Here is a 19,706-nt window from a genome sequence, read left to right on the forward strand (position 1 = left end):
CTCCCACCTCCCACTACGCTTGCCCCTTCTCAAATTCTGGCTCAGGCCCTGGGCTCTGGTCAGGGCATTCTTCTTTGGATGGCCTTGCAAAAGTTAATCAATCCAAGTCCTTTCCACAGTGTGTCATTTTTTGTCTAGACAAAGTATTTCCTCCCAATGACTGAGTTGGCTCTGTCCATCCTCCTTCAGGGAAATAGGGGAGAACAGTATCGGGCAGTATGATCAGCACTTTTGAAAATGGTGCAGGAGCTTGACTAAGGCCCTGTGTCTTCCTGATGCTGCCTGATGGCCCTTCCCCAGGCGCCAGGCATCTCAGATGCCCTTGGGTTCCTTCCCACATTCCTGTGCTTGGCAACCATCTTCCATGTGCCAGCTTTGGCCTGGGGTCTTAGGACAGAGAATGACCCAGGGCCTTCGTGGATCTGACATTCTGGCAGGGCAATGACAGTGAGGCTTTGACAGAGGTCAGCACAGGTGTTGGGGAACCCTGAGGAGGCCACCTTACCTAGCTGGGGATTGGGGGCAAGGATCTTGGAGGGCTTCCCGGAGGTGTAGCAAAAGTCTAGTCCAGAAAGACAAATGGAAGCCACTGAGGCAGATGGGACACCAGAAGAAGGGCCTTCCCAGTAAAAGTACTAGCATGTGCAAAGGCCTGGAGCCGAGGGGGAACACACTCTCGTCGTGGGGACAGTGCCTCCCACTACCCTCCCCTCTACCAAGCCTGTTCTCCAGGAGCTGTTGCAAAGAATCTGGCAAACTCTTTCACATTGATTGTAGATGGCTAGTGAGGGATTAACTTGTTGGCCCTGGTATCTTACATTTTTCAACAAAGAAACATTTAGCCAAAGAGATGAAGCTTTCATGGTGAGATCTCAGGCATAAGTGATGGGTTAGTACAGTCTGCAGTTTGTTTTGGGCACCTGCTTCTTCCTTCTCGCAGTGAAACCTTCACTCTTTTCCTTGAAGTTCCAGGTGTCCACATGTTTTCAAGCTCCTCCATCCTCTAATGATGTGCTCTCAGAAGTAACTGATAAATTCATTCATGACAGTAGGGTATGCATCAGAAAAGCTTCATGAGGTCACCTCTTCTGGGAGGATTTTCTTTCTTTTTAAGTGGGGTCAATACCTCTATTTGGTTTAAGCAGATGATATGAAGCTCTAGCATAGAGTGTCAACCAGAGGTAGATTTGGCAAACAAGAACCTTTCTTCTGAGTTCACATGGTGCAGGAGGGAGGGAGCCTGTATTTCTAAACTGTAAAGCCAGCCAACATGGCACACCTTTTAAATATGGTGTATTTCCCCAGAACTAGGTGAGTTCTTGCACTAAATCATTCACACTTGCTAACCAGAACTCCAGTCAGCCCAACAGCATTAACAGGGCACAGAGATGACATGAAGAATAGGGTTGGAGACCTAGAAGTCCCAGGACACTAACCAGCCCTTTCTGACCTCACCGTTGGCCTCACTGACTCTGAACTTGCCCACCTGCACCCTTGGCTCCTCTGAGGAGTCCAGAGTCCAGGCCAGAGCAAGAGAGTTGTGTGTCCGAGAGGCCAGCACCCAGCGCCCTTGTCTTGTGCACCCCCAGGAGCAGGCACCGATGCCAACGTGTTCATCATCATCTTTGGGGAGAATGGGGACAGCGGGACCCTGGCCCTGAAGCAGTCGGCCAACTGGAACAAGTTTGAGCGGAACAACACAGACACGTTCAACTTCTCCGACATGCTGAGCCTGGGCCACCTCTGCAAGCTGAGGGTCTGGCACGACAACAAAGGTAGCTCCCCTCAAGGTCAGGGTGGTGGGGGGGTAGGCTGACCTCTTCACTTGAGCCCCACCTCGTCTCCCTGGCAGCGTGTTGAGCCTTCCACCCCAGGGTGGCAGGCAACTAAAAATGGCTGATTGATGCCACTTTGACACTTCCATCCGTTAGAAGAGCCAGTATTTCTGGACAAATTTTAGAACTGAAATTTCATTCCCCCTGCTTTTCCCCAGGGTATTGAGTGGTTCTGAATCTTCTGTGATGTTGGAGCATTAATTCTACTTAGTTCAGTCATAAAAATTGAGGAAAAATAGGCTGTATCACCAAATTCACTTCCCATGGATTTTCTATAAAAGTTTATGCTTGTTTATTTCTATAATAGCAAGCCTAAAATTAGTCAAATGCGCTTATAAATATAAATGATGGAATAGCATATAAGCCAAGTGAGAAATTTATTTTTAACTTCAAGGTACCTAAGGAATACTTTGTCACATCTGTAACTGTGATGAAGTTCGTGTTCTCAGCGTTGCTTTGGTTATTCTTTTGTTGTCTTCAGGTCACTGTGACCATTTTTTCTAGCTTTTGGCCTTTAAGCTCTATTTTATGTAATTAGTGTAGAGTTGTTAAATACTAAATTTCACCTCCTTGACATATACTGCTTTCTTAATTCATACTGTTCTGACTCACCCCTCTTGTTTTCCATTAAAACTAACCTCTGCAGAGCTATCCACTCACAGCCTCCTCCAGTCTTTTCAGAATCTCCCCCAAAAGTGGCACAGAGCTGCCCTGACACTTGTATTTGTCCTTAATTTTTCCAAATCCCCACTGAGGACCAATATGTCTGTCGTGGTGACTGATGAAGCCGACATGGAAGGTTGCAACCTCTCTTCACAAAGGACCTAGGCCATTTTGCTTTAATATGAGTTAAACAGTTAAATTTTTTCCCATAACATGGGATAAGCTCAGATTAGGCACAGAGAAAATAGCCAGTGTTCAAAGCAATAAAATAACAAATATTTGCACAGCACTCCACAGTTTTCAAATCTCAGCGTCTCCATTCATTCATTCACTTAGTGAACATTTACAGGGTTCCCTATGTTCCTGGTACTCTGTTAGGTATTAAAGATACAAATATTTGATCCTTACAACAACTTTGTGAATTACTGCAGCAAAAACACTTTATTATCCCTCTTTTCTTTAGCCGAGGAATATTGAGGCCCCATGAAGTTCGAATTTCTTACTCAGGATCACACAGCAAGAAAGGGACATAGCCGGAACTCAAATCCAAGTCTTCTGATGCCAGAGCGCATGTCTGTTCTGGTACACCATGCTCTGCGATCCTGCCATCACTACTCTGCACCCTCGCACAGCTGCTGTGCCCGTGGGTCAAAAAAGAAGATGAGGAGATGAGGGCAGCTTCTTCTATCTCTGCTCTCTATGCTCCCCATATATGTTTATTTTGGGGGTGTGTGGGTGTTGTCTTATCCAGAAAATGATGCATTGCAAGGGAATGCTTCTTCCTCACCTGTTCATTCAGGTGTCCTTATGAGTCTGTGGGAAAAAAGTGCTTATAAAACATTCTCAAAATATTCCTAATGGATCTCTCCTCTTTCCTGGGAAGGAAACAAAACAAAGACCCCTGAATTCTTTCCCACTCTCTCGTCATCCGTTATGATTGTCTTAGGACTAGTAGCAGGTTGGATGGTAGTTGAAAATCTGGCTTAATAACCAGAGTCATAGTCATTAAGACCGTCTTCTGCCCCAGACGTGTCACAAGATCAAGACGAGCTGCTGCCTCTGACACTCAACACATGGATCACTCAGTCAAGACAGTCACTTCAGTGTTAAATTGGGCTGCCGGTGACTCAGGAAAAGCACTGAACCCCATTGTGTGTGTGTCACCACAAGCCTAATCAGAGGGATTTGACAGATCAGACTAATGAGACTGGGGTGGGGATGGGGTCTGTCTACCCTAACATCCATGCATACCGTTTCCTGTTGCAGTGCCCACACCAGAGCAAACCATTGTTTTGGAGTATATTCCCAGGAAGTATGCCCCGGCTTTAATCAGAAAGAAGTACATTGTGTCTATGGGCTTCCAACTCTCTGCCAGGCTGCCCACACACACTGGCAAGACATCATTACTCTTGAGGGCAGGGGCCATGCCTTATTCATCTTTATCTTCATAACGTCCCATGACAGCACCTGTATCATAGTGGAAACTCATTAAACCTTGGCTTAGTTGAGACACTCCCACCCCCACACCAGGAGAGAGCTGAGAAATACCAGGGTCACTAATCCTGTTTGGCAATAACCCTTACCTCAGAATCAACAGAGAAGCAAAGGAACTAGAATCTTGAGAAGGGAGGAATATTATTCCCAGCCAGCCTGAACAATCCCCTCAGGGTTCAATCACACGATGAGATCAGAGGGCAAGGGGTTCTTGGATCACCTCTCGGTCAGGCCAGAAAACTGCTTAAGGAAGGATTTCATGTAGACCATGATGACCTCACTGCCTTTTCCAAGAAAAGAAGACAATATCAGGGCCATTTTTAATATGCGAGTTTCATTCATGGGGGGTGTGGGGAGGGGTTGGAGCTGAGGGTTGAGGGATGGTCAGAAAGACTGAGGATGCATGTGTTAAAAAGACCACAGTTCTGGAGAAATCACTCGACAATCTTTGGAGCCATGGAGCTGTCCTGGGTTCTGACTCCTCCTCTGGCCTCTCTCACCTCTGGCCTCTGCAGCCTGTTCCCAGGGTTCCGACCTTAGGTGGTGACTCTTCTCAACCTTGCCTGTTATAGACATCTCTCAAACTTGGCAAGATGGTCCACATTACCATACAGCCCCTCCTCAATTCACAGAAATAAAAGGTAGAGAGTTGCTGATCCTAGATCAGGCTTATCTTTGTCTCCTGCCTTCAAAGGCCACTGTTTCCAATTCTGAACTCACCTGACCAGACCCTTGAAACCCTACTGATTCTTTATTTCTTGGTTGACTTCTCCGGATGCTGCCTTCGATGTCTTTCATCATCTTCCCTCCCAGTTTGTTTCTCATCACAACTTTCCAGACTCCGCTTGGGCATTCCTACTCCACATTGTATCCTTCCTTCCAAACTATCTAGGAAAGTAAAGGTTCATATATTTGAGAAAAATATTCCAGAAGGCCATGCAGCAACATTTCAGTAGTCAGGGGTAATGTTTGTCTTTAGTGACTCCTATGTTGCCCCCTTTCTTGTTTTGCTCCTCCTACCTGCCGTGCCCTCTCCTCAGACAATACGAGCAGTCCAGTTCCTCTATGACTGCAGCCCTAACAGTCTTCACAGTTTTGTATTAATAGTAGTCAATAAATCAAATACAATGGATTCTCATTCATTGGTGAGCACTGAACTAATGCTTCTAGGGGAAATACAAGGAAAGTTCCTGTGAGCCCCTGGTCACAACATTTTCATCAACTGATTGGTACACAACCTTGTTTTATGTGTGTTCCTGTTTAGAGATACCTTGTTTAATATATATTGTTGATTTATTAACAGCGAAGTCAGAGCCAACAGCACTACAACTCATGGCTGAATGAAGCTCCTCTAACACATGTATTTTCTCTGTAAGGCACAACACAGCCTTGTTGCACTTAGAAATACTAGACAGCCCTTCAGCACTATGCTTGGGGGCCTTTTAAACAGCAAAATCGCCAACAAAAAGCACAAAAATGCGAAAAACATGGCACTAATTAGACCACAAAAAGGACACTTGTTTATAGTATAAAAGCTGAAACAAGAAGGCAGAGCATCGTTTTGATCAACTTCAGCTGGCAACATGTGCATTAAACAACTCAAATTTTTCACCACTCTGCACATTTCCATGAATGAGTGTGAAAACACTGTAAGTATTGATTATATGGTTACCAATACATTTTAGCAAGTAGGTGCATTTGCAAATACAGAATGTGCAAAGAATGAGGTTCAACTGTATCAATCACTTACTGCCAGGCACTGTGCTCAGTGCTGGGGAGACAGTAGTAAACAAGAGACCAGGTTCCTCTCATCTTGAAAATGACCTTCTAGCAAAAAAAATGTTTATTAAAAAAGTAATTAATTTAAATAATGATAGGTCTCTAAAATGGGGGCCCACAAGGTGCTAGTCTGAGGATTCATAGGCGAGCTCTCTGAAGAAGTGGCATTTAAGCCGAGACCTGAGGAATGAATAGGAGTATACGTGAGGTGCAGTGTGTATTTGCCAAAAATGGAGAAGCACTTTTGAAGCAGAGTGAATAGCAAATATAAAGGCCCTAAAATAGAAGGAGTCTTTTTTTATTGAGATATAATTGACATATAACATCATTAGTTTCAGATGTATAACATAATGGTTCAATATTTGTATATATTGTGAAATGATCACCACAGTAAGTCTAGTTAACATCCATCACCACACAGTTACAATTTTTGTGTGTGTGATGAGAGCTTTAAGATCTACTCTCTTAGTAACTTTTAAATATGCCATATATCTTAATTAACTATAGTCACCATGGTGTGCATTACACCCCCATGACATTTATTTTATAATTGCAAGTTTGTACCTTTGTGTGTGTGTGTGTGTGTGTGTGTGTGATTTTTTTTTTCTGTGAGGAAGATTGGCCCTAAGCTAACACCTGTTGTCAATCTTCCTCTTTTTCTTTTTTTTCTCCCCAAAGCCCCAGTACATAGTTATATATCATAGTTGTAAGTCCTTCTAGTTCTTCTATGTAGGATGCCATCACAGCATGGCTTGATGAGTGGTATGTAGGTCCGTGCCCAGGAGCCGAATCGGTGAACCCCGGGCTGCTGAAGCAGAGTGCACAAACTTAACCACTAGGCCACTGGGTAGGTCCCTGAAGTTTGTACCTTTTGACCACCAGAAATTTTGCTATGCACCAGAAATGAAAGAAAATTCCAGAATGACTACAAAGTAGGTAATAGGGGTGGGAGCTAGAAAGTATATAGGAACCAGCCCATACAAGATATTATAAGCCATTCCAAGGATTGAGACTTTATCCTAATTGTACTGACAAGCCATCAAAGGATCTCAGGAATGGTAGTCACATGGGGAAGATTGTCATAGTGTCTGTGGAGAATAGGTTAGACGGAGAAGAAAACAAACTTCAAAAGACTGATTAAGAGATGGTAGGAGACGATGATGTCTTGCACAATGATAATGAGAGTGGGGAATGGAGAAAAAGAAGAGATTTGAGAAATACTTGATGCAGAGGACTTGTTAAAGGTTTGACTGAAAAGAGACTTGAACAAGAATGGAGAGGATGCAGGAGGAGTTTTTTCATCTTGATATGTTGAATTTGAAGGTCTGGGGGACATATAAGAGGAGATGTCCGGTAACAGTGGGGTCTGGAGCTCAGGAGGAAAATGAATGAGGAGACGCTAATCTGAGATATTATCTAAGAGTTGTTAGTGCAGAGGCAATTTTGAAGTCATGAGAGTGAATTAGAGAGCCTGTGGAGGAAATGCAGCTTGAGAAAAACAAGGATGCCCTAGAGCAGATTCCTGAGAATTGCAACATTTGAGATTAGATTATGGAGAGGAAGGAAGAGGAGGGAGAGGAAGAAAAGAAGAGGGGAAAGAGTGGCCTCCATAGCTTTTACTTCCAAACTGGAATGTGTTTGGGGAGATGGACCCTGTCTGGGGAACTGTAATGCTGAGGATTGTTTACTGGCCATGAAATCCCAAAATGTATTGTGTTGGTTCCTGACGTCATAGCTTTCCAGACATAAATTTAATAAAGGCAACATGAGGCCCATTTGTTTTTAAATAGCAAAGCAATTCAAAATATTTAAAATGTTTATTTCTCCCTAGAAAATTCCCAGAATCCCTTGATAAGAAATTTTGTTATATAGCCAAACAATTAAGTCACTGTAACAGGGAGAAAGGAGGAAGAGATGAACAGCCTTCTGTCATTTATGGATTCGTGTTTATTAGACAGAAATTGTCTTCATTGCCTCCTCAGTATTCCCCCTACACACACACACAAAATGTCAGGGAACTTTTCTCACCTAGCCTCACCCTGGCTGCTCACTGGTCCTTTTTGTAATGTGGAATTGTCTTTATTCCTGACTGCTCCAATCTTTCCAGAGAAAGGTGTATTACAGCACACAGTTTGCAGCAGTGAGAAATCTCTAAGATGAAATTTTCCATTCAAAAGATTTTCTCTTCTCTTCACTCTCTTCTCTTTCCTAGCTCCCTGAACTTTGAGGCCAGCCCTTATTTAAATTTAACCTGGCGTGAAATAACTTACATCTTTTGGGCCAAGCTAACAGTCATTCACAAATGGATACCCAAGAGATGACTTTGCACCTGAAATTTCCTTCCACTGCTAAGTTCTTATGCATCCTTCAAAATCCAGATTAACTATCAATCACATTCTTCATGAAGCTCCTGGATTACACCAAATGAAGCTAGATGCTCCCTACTCTGTGCTCCTAAACTGCTCTGTGCAAACCTCTGCTTGTAGCACTCATTATGCTGAATTGTAAATGTCTTGCCAATTACAGTTGGCAGACTTTGAGTCTTTTAAGCTTAGGTACCTTGTTTGATTCACCTGTGTATTCCCAGTGCCTGCACTTGGTGAGCATTTAATAATTATATGAATGAATGAGTAAATTGATGTTATCCGTCAACTTGTAGCAGCTTCTGGATCCTAAATGGATGTCTCCAGAATGCCATTCTTCCCTAGACTTCCATGCAGGTCTTTTTCTCCCCTCTAGGTGTTTGGGAAATCTTCAGATGTGACGCATCATATCAGACATTCTTATGAAAGCATTTGTAATTTTCCAAGGGTATATTTAGTGGATTGAACAGTGTCCCCCCCCCCAAATTCTTATCCACCCAGAACCTCAGAATGTGACCTTAATTGCAAATAGGGTCTTTGCTGATATATTAGTTAAGGATCTCAAGATGAAATCATCCTGGATTTAGGGTAGGCCCTAAATTCAATGACTGTATCTTTATAAGAAGAAGAAGGGACACAGAGAGACATACAAAGAAGAAGGTCGTGTGAAGATAAAGGCAGAGATTGGAGCTAGAGATAGTGGCTACAAGCCAAAGAATGCCAGGGACTGCCAGAGCCACCTAAAGCTAGGAATTGGCCAGGCGGATTCTACCATGGAGTCTTAGAGGGATCATGGCCCTACTGACACCTTGATTTCAGAGTCTAGCCTCCAGGGATGTGAGAGAATAAATTTCTGTTGTTTTAAGCCACTAAGTTTGTAGTAACTTGTTACAGCAGCCCTAAGAGACCAACACAGTAGGGAAGGCCCTTCTGGGAATACTAAAGACTTTCCAAGGGCCTCAATTCAGGCACTTCCCTGCAGCAAAGAATCTGCCTCAGAATTTGCTACTGGATGTAAAAATATTTAAGGCCACTAGATAGAAGTCACCGAGTCAAATTCAGTCTGATCAGAGAGCCTAATGGCAATGGGGTTAACTGCAGCAGCTTAAAGTACAGTGAGGCCAGGTGTTCCAGAGTTAAACTCTCAAGGTGGTGTCAGGTAGGGAATCTGCTTGCCAAACTCACTGCTCTTAACTTTTGTGGCTGAGGTCTTCATAGCCCTGCAGGCAGTTCAGTGGTAAGCAGGGCTCAAAAACCAACAACTCCTTCAAGTCGGAAAAAGAGGAGGAATATAGAGCCAAAAAAGCATCAAATACTAACTTCCGTTCCCACTGTGTGCTTGTCATTAAATTCCAGCCACTGGGACCTCTGCCTTGTGGCCTAATTCCTACCATTCGCTCTGCTACGATTACATCTCCCTGTTTATGAAACAAACTCTCTTATGTCCTCATTTCCTCACTGAAGTTCTTCCTATGCCTTCCCTAACTTGAGCCCCTCCCAGAAAAGTCATCGTATTTGTAACTACATGCTTTTTGTCTGTCTGCTGTGCTTGACTATCAGTTCCAAGAGTACCATTGTCTTGTTCATTGCTCTTTCCCTAATGCCTATCACACTGCCTTGTAATATAGTATGGACTTAATATATTTTAATAGAATTTATTTATACTCCTATGTCTTTGTCTCTGACTAATCCTTGTTTTTTCTTGCTTCAGTCATAGGAAGCCGATGTTTCTCCAGAATCAGAATTTTTCCTTGTGCCTTAGTATTTTCAAAACTTGCCTCCTGGCCATGAACCTCAGAGTCATAACTAGGTTTTCCAATACCAGCTCCCCCTACTTCCAGACACTGATATGCACATATATAGACTTTCTTAGTTTTCCTAATGCATTTTTCTTCTATGCGAAGACCCAACAGCCAATTTTTTCTATGTCCTCACTGTCAAAAAAAACCCTGAAGAGGAGGGTGGTGTTTCAGCACCGTGGACAGCTCCATGCAGTTGCAACTGTATTGATCATTGCTGCTACTCTGTTTTAGGAGCCCAGCTCTTCCGTGATTCCTCCCGTGGATAGACCAAGACTATCGTATTGTCTTGGTCTCATAATGGCTCCTGGAATTAAAAAAATTCTAGGTCATTGATGTGATCCTCTTCCCCTTGTAGGCAGAAAAGTGGGCCTCCTTCTCTCCAGACTTTGGATCTGAAAGCAGGACCATATCATTGGTAGGTCTTGAGGTTCAACAGGGAAAAGAGGAGTTCCCTCACCTCATTGAGCCCAAGTGTTTGGGATACTAGGGTCAAGATAGGGAGAAGGAAGTTCAGGTTGTGTGCCCAACTTCCCCTTTATAGTAACTTTCTCTTCCAGGGATGGAAGTTTAAGTGTTAATACAAGCTAAGACAGCTAAATATGTCCTTAAGCTATCTCTGTGCCACATTTTTTCATATTTAGTTTAAAAATATTCAAGCTAAAATATGCTTCCTTGTATAGAAGTTTATGAGGACAAATATATTTCGTTTGAGAGTCTTTCACAAAAAAGTTGTGACTCCCTGAACAAATACCATATAAGTCTGGTTTCAAATGTTTAGTTAACTTAAAAGCATAGTAATATTCTCTTTCCCTGAATCTACCTTTCCATCTTTTTTTTATCCAATGGTTCTTTTTTATAAAACGTTTAAACATTCACAAAATTGAAGGGAATAGTATAATAAACTTTCACATACCCATCACACAGATTCAACAATTAAGATTTGTTATACCTGCTTTACCCTTTTTACTTTTTATTTTCTTAATTTCTTTTTGGTTGCTGGAAGATATAAAATCAAATCCTAAAACTCATATCATTTCATCTCAAACATATTTAGTATATTCCTCTCTTTAAAATAGACATTTTCTTATGAAATCACAATGCCATTATCACGCTTAACAATGATTTGTTTGTGTCATCCAATTTCTACTCCATGTATACATTTCTTCGATAATACAAAAAAGTCCTTGGACTTTTTTCTTTTAATCAGGATGCAAACAAGGTCCACACACTGCGTTTAGGTGTTATGTCTCTATATTCTCCTTTAATGCAGAGCAGTGCCTACTCCCATTATTTTTGCATGCTGTTGACCTGTTGAAGGAACTGGGTCCAGTGATCTATAGAATTTCCACATCCTGGACCTGTCTGTCTGCCTCTTCATGATGTCATTGCCTCTTTATTCCTCATATTCCTTGCAATCTGAAATTCTGCTCTAAGGGCTTGATTAGATTCAGGTTCAATTTCTTTGGCAAGAATACTTTATAGGTGGTATCAGGACTACTTTAAAATGGGACTTGTGTGCTTCGTATTACATCACAGCAGTCTCGCTCTTACTGATGCTCACACTGAATAGTGGATCCAGGGAGCTGCCAGTCTGATCACTCCATTGTTAAGTTCCACCATAAATGTTCACCTAATGGCTTCATCCAGTGATGATCAATTAGGGTTACAAACAGTGATTTTCTAATTATGTCATTTCTTATCCACTTGTTAGCTAGAACTCTTCTGTAAAAAAAATTGTCCCCCAGGCTATTTGATTACCATGAAATACAGTTTATAGGGGAAAATCAAGATAAATGATTAATTCTTCCCCTTAATTCCAATTACCCAGATAGCGCCTACAATACTGAACAAATTATCACATAGTGTGTTTATTTTCTAATTCATCTTGCTCCCTCCAAAAGGAAAACTCTGGTGAAATGAATTTCTTTTACAAGAAGATGAATTTGTATGCTTTCTTTTGGATAATGTAAATTCATAGAAATAGAAAGAACCTCAGAAGTCATCTATTTTAACCCCACCACATTGTTCAAGTGAGAAAACTGAGGCATGGAGATATTATAACATGTTCAGTTTGGTGAGTCTGCTGAGAATGGAACCCAGATCTGCCAAATCCAAGAGTGTTGCCCTGGGCATCCTAGCTTGGGTGATGTACACATGACATCAAGTGTTTGTGGAAAGGTGATAGCCAGATTCTTGTATTCTTTTATAGCTAGGGCTCTGTGATGGTTCCATATCTCACTTCAAACCATCTATTGATCTTGTTTAAGAAATTTGGTTTACCCACATGGACACTTAGCTTGCCAAAGGTTATTTTTAAGGAAGTTTCTTGGGGAAGTAAATTATCTATCTGTTCAAGGAGTATTTTCAAGGGTTTGGGCTGGAGTAAAAAACTGACTGTTCACTATAGAAAGTAAATATAATTCATTAATTCTATGAAGAGCACTAAGTCAATATCCCTGTGATGCAATCAAGATATCGTAAGACATGGTTCCCACACCTTAAAATCTAACTGGAGAAGTCAGACATACACATTAAAATCGCCATTGAAGAGTAAGAGTGTGGTCATAACCTCAATAGCAAAGATTTCTCTAGCTATCTGTGCTCATGGCCAAATGAATGGATGGACAATAAACTCTGTGGGCCTGGGGATTTTGGAGGGCTTCATGGAGGAGGTGGGGCCTAAGTTGTCCAGAGAATAGCTTGGAATTTTGGGTGGGGGAATAGATTGGAGCATTAATGAGGAGAGAGGAAATGCCAAAATATTGCTTAATAATCCATCTCACTGGGATATAGGATTTGCATAAGGGCTCTCCTTTATTGAGGTGAGAAACAAGGTGAATGGAGTCGGAATGAAGAAGGCCCTAAATATGTAAACACAGAGTCAGGCTCTTTTGTTCCATCAGATGAGGAATCACAAGCAGCAGACGGCGTGATGAAATCCAGGGGGTGTCCAGCAACCAGGCTCGCTCCCATTCAGAGTCTGCCATCTCTTCCCTGGAAGGATAGGGGCCCCACAGTGTTTCAGTTTCTAGGCCTTTTTCCTGCAGTAAACTTTGGAACATTTGGGATAAAATAATCAAGGCTACTAAGACAGGCCATTGCTCCCTGGTGAAGCTTTGAATCACTTCTCCACTTCACTCATAAAATTTTACCACTGGTGCCATTCATCTTTGTTCTTCCTTATTTAATAATAGTACACACTCATGCATTCAATAAACATTTATTGAATAATGTGCCAAACACTGTTCTAGGCACTAGAATATAGTGGTGGATAGATCAGGCAAGATTCCTGAGCTCAGTGGAAGACAGACAATACAGACAACACACAAGGAAATAAAAACAAAATTATTTCAGATTGTGAAGTGGGTATATGGTGATGTGATGGTAGGTAGCGGGAGATGAGGAATCTCCTGCAAATAGTGTGGTTAGCAAAGGCCTTGCCAAAGACAGGACATTTGGTCTGACACCTCAGTGATGACAATATGCACATTCAGAGCCTGGGGAATATTGTTTCAGGCAGACAGAACAGTAAATGCAAAGTTTCAAAGGCAAGACTGCATGTCATATATCAAGGTATAAAAAAGGCCAGTGTAAATGGAATATATAGTAAGTGAAATTGTGAGTATTATAAAATGAAATCAGAATGAAAAGGAACCAGATCATGTCAATCCTTATAGTTGTCAGTAAGCAGTTTGTATTTTATTCTGAAAGTGATGGGAAGCCATTGAAATGTTTCTATGAAGAAGTGACAAAATCTGATTTGTGATTTTAAAAATCACTATGCTGTATATAGAAGGATAATAATTATAGCATTGTATATAAGAGTAGAAGTCTGGATAATACCTAATTATCCTTCAACAAAGACAAGGTAGATCATTTCTGGCATGTGCTTATGGTGGAATATCATGCAACTATGAAAAAGGATGGGGCAGATATTTATGTTCTGATATGGATGGACTGTGAGTGAAAGGGTAAGGTGTCAAACAGTGTGGAGTGTTTGCTATGATAAAGTAGAATTCTAAAAGAGGAGACTGTGTAAAGAAATGGATTCTCTAATGGGAGGTTTCAGATGGTTCCCTATTGGTCCACAGGTTGGGGCAGGGCCTCCACCATCTCCTAGTGCTGGTCACATGAGTCACGCTGTAACTGTGGATCTCTCTACTTCTCTGTTGTCTTCACCAGCAAAAACTAGCCATATGATCTCAGCCTGCCCAGAGCTGCCTGTTTCCAGCTGCATGTTTGATGGGTTCTTAGTGGAGAAAGTCATGGTAGGATCCCTGCCAATCATTTCTGAAACAAGGCAACTAAATCGGCAATGAGCACAGAGCTGAGGATGAAACTTCTTTCATTTCAAAGGGGTTGGAGTTAGACTTATTTTTACCATGGGAGGAGTTTCTTTGCAACATTCTAACTTGAAAAGAGAACTGGGATGGGGCGAGACAACGCCATGCTTTCAGAGGATGGGGAGAGGGGGATGCAGTGGGAAGGGAGGCAACCGGCTACAGAGCACCAGAAAGACCAAGCAGGCTCCTTCTCCGGTTGTCTTGACCCCTACACTGGAGCACTGAATTTTCTATGGATAAAGTTAAAGCTAGCCCAGAATCCATTCTTCCCTCAGCTCCTGCTTTCCTCTGTCACCACCCTGCCTGGAGCCCCGGAGTGTATTTCATGAGTGAAGGCTACTTAGGGTGTAGAACAGAGTGAATTGTGAGTTCCAGCAACAGAAGTGATCTCATGATGACCTACATCTCCAGTTAATGTCATCCCCCTTCACTCACACACACACTTACACACTTAAAATTTCCATTGATTCCCATTGATCGTTGCTTCCATGATGTCATAGAATGACCGTCATCCTGGGGTCAGAAGAGGTGACTCTGGTTCTCATACATTAAGCCAGGAGTTCTCAGGTGTGGTTCTGGGACCACCAGCATCAGCATCACCTGGGAACTAGTTAGAGATGGGAATTCTTAGCCCCACTACAAATTTACTGAATCGGAATCCGTGGGAACAGGGCCCAGTAATCTGTGTTTTAACAAGCCCTCCAGCTGATAGCAATGCAGGCCCAAGTTCACAGACTTGGCTACACACTGGAATCAGCTGGGCAGCTTTAAAGACTATTGATGCCTGGGTGCCATCCCAGAGATTCTAATGTAGTTGATCTGGGTAAGACCTGGATAGTAGAATCAATCTCTCTCTCTCTTACACACATGCGCACACACCCCGGGTGGGGAGTGAGGGGAGAGCAAAGAATGTCTTCCCTTGGGACATCTCCCCCAGCACCAACGATTTGTCTTCTCTTTCTCTGCCTCACTCTTCACTTACCCCTCCTTTCTATGGCGCACTCTAGAGGCCTTTTAGGACCGCTTCAGTAGGTCTCGTGTGCATCATTTCCAGACTGAATAGATCGAGGCTTATTAAGCAGTTTAATCCGTTTCGTAATACTACTAGGAACCACCTCGGAAGGCAACCAATTTACAAACTTACAGGCAGAACTGCCCCTAATGCAGAAAAGGAAAAATATTTATTGAGTTAAAAAAAAAAGTTTATTGGTAAAATAACTCACCACTGTTTAACGTGACAGAGGTGTTTTAAATTTTAACTTAATTGTTTTAGCACTCATTGTTTTCCACTTCAGTAAAGATCTACGTTTAAAGAAATATGAATACTGCTTATTTATTTTTTTGCTGAGGAAGATTCGCCCTGAGCTAACATCTTTTGCCAATCCTCCTCTCTTCTTTTTGCTTGAGGAAGGTTCACCCTGACCTAACATCTGTGCTAATCTTCCTCTATTTTGTATGTGGGTTGCTCCCACAGCTTGGTCACTGCCGAGTGGTGTAGGTCTGCACCAGGAAACCAAACCCAGGTCACCCAAGCAGAGTGGGCCAAACCTAACCGCTAGGCCACAGGGCTGGCCCCCTGAGTACTTTTTAAACCTTGGATGAAACTATGCTAGGACTGCCAGTATGTATGCCCTGCCCACAAGCCTTAACATCCACCCCTTGCAGTCTGGGTAACTGGTGTCTGTCCCTTTTTGTGTGTGTCATTGTGCTTATAAGACCCTTCAGACCAGCAGCAGGAGCTACAGTCGTTGCTTTGGGCAGCATTTGATCCTATAGAAAGGCTTTTTTTGTGAGGACAATGGGACTGTCCCCACAACCCCAGGTGGCATGAGAGGGCAAGACGTGAGAGTGGAGCATATATATGCCTCCTTGTGGGGTTGCCTTGTGGACATATTACGAGCAGCAAGTATCATCACCAAAACCTGTCTGACCACTGGGATTTCCCCCTGCATGGGGCCCTTTGGCTTTCAGAGTTCTCAAGGACGTTGAAGGGTGAAGGGTAACTGAACCAGTGCATGGTACAAATAACTTGCAGCTGTCACAGCAAATGCACGTCGATTCATACTTGATAGCTATTATTTGGGGGGACATTTCTGAAGGTAGCCCTGACAGTTACAACAGAAGCAGCTGTAAGTTCAATATTAGGCCAAGATATGTCAGGTTTAGCAACACACTCTGAAGAAATAGCAGCTTCTGATCCCTTCTATGATTGTCAAATAGCCATGGTCCTCAAAGTCATAACATATTCATTAAGCATTCATTGAGTAACTACTACATGCCAGTTGCTATGCTAGGCACTGGGGAAATAAAGACAAGACCTACTCCCTGCCCTCAAAAGCTCACAGTGCAGAGGAAGAGATACTTGTAAACAGTGAGGAAACAGTGTGGTCATGGCGTGGCCAAGGCAGGTGCAGGATGCTATGGGAGCAAGGGGGAGGACACCTGATGCAGGCCTACTAGGTGATGAAAGGACATTAGGGAAGGCTTCCTGGAGGAGTTGATGCCTAAACAGATTCTGGAAGGGTAATGGGTGTGAGCTAGGTGAATGCTGGTGTCAGGAAGAAATAGGATTCATCCTTCAGCTTCATGAACTCCTAAAAAGGTCTATTTCTTGGGTCAGAGGCCCCCATTGTGAATCTGATGAAAGCTGTGAGCACTCTCCTTGGTAAAATGTCCTTGTGTAATAATAGCATGATTTCTCGGAGCCCGTGGACTGCTTAAATCTCATATACAAATACTCTAAGGGTTCATGAACCCTAAATTAAGGATTTTGCAAAGAGAATTATGTCCGCTGGGCTGGAGGAGCCCTCAGAGATCATCTAACCCAAACCCTTATTTCATCAATGAGGAGACCAAGGCCCAGAGAAGACAGACAACTTGTCCAGGGCCACACAGCCAGAGGGCCAGGGGGAGCGTAAGTCTGAAAGGGGAGAGAGAGCACGTTCAGCTCCCAGTCACCAGGATCTCTCTCCCACAGGGATATTTCCTGGCTGGCACCTGAGCTATGTCGACGTGAAGGACAACTCCCGCGATGAGACCTTCCGCTTCCAATGTGACTGCTGGCTCTCCAAGAGTGAGGGCGACAGACAGACGGTCCGTGACTTTGCCTGTGCCAACAATGAGATCCAGGATGAGCTGGAGGAGACCAGTACGTGGGGAGACTGGTGGGCTCAGCCTGGCTGTGATGCCTGGGCTGAATCCTCAGAGTTCAGTGAGAATGAGCTCAGGAGGGAGGTGGGAAATTGTGTTGGAAAAATCTAAGTGGTTGTTACAGCTGGAGGGGAATCAGATGCCCAGTGAAGGAAATAATATTGGGGAGGTGCGCAAGCAAACACACTAACGGTTGCTTGGTGAACCTGGAACAGCTGAGATACTGGTACCAGCTCATGGCCCTGAATCACAGGGACTAATTAGGTAGCAGGCAAACCCACTGGGGAAAAGCTCACCCTGCCCTGAGGGCTGGTCTGGGACATTTAGTGTGCAGCTCTCTCTGGTTTATTTTTATAGCATGGACTCCATCCAATTGATGCCTGTGGCAACAGCTGCCAAATCAAGCCTTCCTGGAAACGGAATGTGCAGGGGGAGCCAGCATCTCCATCAGCCACTTTCCCTTTGGTCCCTTCCTCAGGGGATATTTAAAGGGAAAGAGTAATTGATCCCTAAGGTGGATGGCCATCAAGGACCAGGGAGGCGTTTTTTTTTAACACAGATGCCAGTGTATGAGCCAAACAGATCCAAAGAAGGCTTATCAAAGGCAGGGCCCAATGTAAAGAAAGTATTTTCCAACCCTAATTATTAAGGTAACATTAGCTGCAGTAAGAGATAAACCCCCAAATCTCAATGGCTTAACAACAAAATTTATTTCTCGGTCATATAATAAACGGTCCAGTGTGAGTTTGGTAGGAGCTCTTCCATGCCGTGATTCAGGGACTCAAGGTCTTTTCATCTGTGTCTCTGCCCTTTCCAACATGTGGCTCCCACATTTCTTTCTTTCTTTCTTTCTTTCTTTCTTTCTTTCTTTCTTTCTTTCTTTCTTTCTTCCTTCCTTCCTTCCTTCCTTCCTTCCTTCCTTCCTTCCTTCCTTCCTTCCTTTCTTTCTTTCTTTCACCACATTTCTTGCAGAAGGGAAAAGAGACTAAGGAGAAGGTTTACTCCCCTCCCTTCTTAATACATGGACTCACTTTCTATTGGTGAGAACTAGTCATGTGGCTCCACCTGGATGCAAGGGCACCTGGGAAATTTACTCCCTGGCTGGATGGCCCCTTCCAGGCAAACACTGTAGACCACGGAAGGGAAGCATGGATCTTTAGTGGAAAGCCACCCACCCATCCCGCCATGCCATCCAAAATGCCCAATGATGAAATTAGCTGCTTTGAGAGGTAGTGAGCACTGATGTCCCTGGGAATATTCAAACAAGGGCCAAGCACCCATTTGTCAAATTTACTGAATGAGAATTCCTGCCCTAATTCAGTGGGTGAACTCTCAGCTTCTGTAATTGCACTTACTGAGGAGTTACCATGTGCCCAGTTTGATTTTATTTATTTATTTTTGTATTGAGACATTAGTTTGTCACATTATATACATTTCAGGTGTACATCATTATAGTTCAATTTCTGTGTAGACCTCATCATGTTCATCACTCAAAGACTAATTATAATCCATCACCGTACACATGTGCCCTGTCGCCCCTTTCACCCTGCTCCCTCCCCACTTGCCCTCTGGGAACCACCAATCTATTCTCTGTATCTGATTGTTTGTTGTTGTTGTCGTCTTCTACTTATGAATGAAATCATACAGTATTTGGCTTTCTCCTTCTGACTTATTTCGCTTAGCATAATACCCTCAAGGTCCATCTCGCAAGTGGCAAGATTTCATCTTTTTTATAGCTGAGCAGTGTTCCATTGTGTATATATATATACATATACACCACATCTTCTTTATCCATTCGTCCCTCAGTGGGCACTTAGATTATTTCTAAGTCTTGGCTATTGTGAATAATGCTGCACTGAACATAGGGGTGAATGTATCTTTACTCATTCGTGTTTTCATGTTCTTTGGATAAACACCCAGCAGTGGAATAGCTGGGTCGTATAGTATTTCTATTCTTAACTTTTTGAGGAATCTCCATACTGTTTTCCATAGTGACTGTACCAGTTTGCATTCCCACCAGCAGTGTATGAGTTCCCTTTTCTCCACATCCTCTCCAACACTTGTTATTTCCTGTCTTGTTAATTATAGCCTTTCTGATGGGTGTGAAGTGATATCTCATTGTAATTTTGATTTTCATTTCCCTAATAATTAGTGATTATCTTTTCTTGTGCCTGTTGGCCATCTGTATGTCTTCTTTGGGAAAATGTCTGTTCAGATCCTCTGCCTATTTTTTGATTGGGTTGTTTGTTCCCAGTTTGATTTTAGATCCATGAGTGA

General features: G+C 43.0%; 1 protein-coding gene across 1 annotated transcript in view; it reads left to right on the forward strand.

Moving 5' to 3' along the window:
• The window catches only part of LOXHD1 (lipoxygenase homology PLAT domains 1), a 169,384-nt gene that overhangs the window by 136,975 nt on the left and 12,703 nt on the right, over nt 1-19,706 (forward strand). The window contains exons 37-38 of the mRNA XM_046672168.1: nt 1,590-1,775; nt 17,257-17,427. Coding sequence (XP_046528124.1) covers nt 1,590-1,775; nt 17,257-17,427 — 357 coding nt within the window. The remainder of the gene's footprint in view (nt 1-1,589; nt 1,776-17,256; nt 17,428-19,706) is intronic.

The sequence above is a fragment of the Equus quagga genome, chromosome 9 (assembly GCF_021613505.1).
Source record: "Equus quagga isolate Etosha38 chromosome 9, UCLA_HA_Equagga_1.0, whole genome shotgun sequence".
NCBI classification, from domain to species: Eukaryota; Metazoa; Chordata; class Mammalia; order Perissodactyla; family Equidae; genus Equus; species Equus quagga.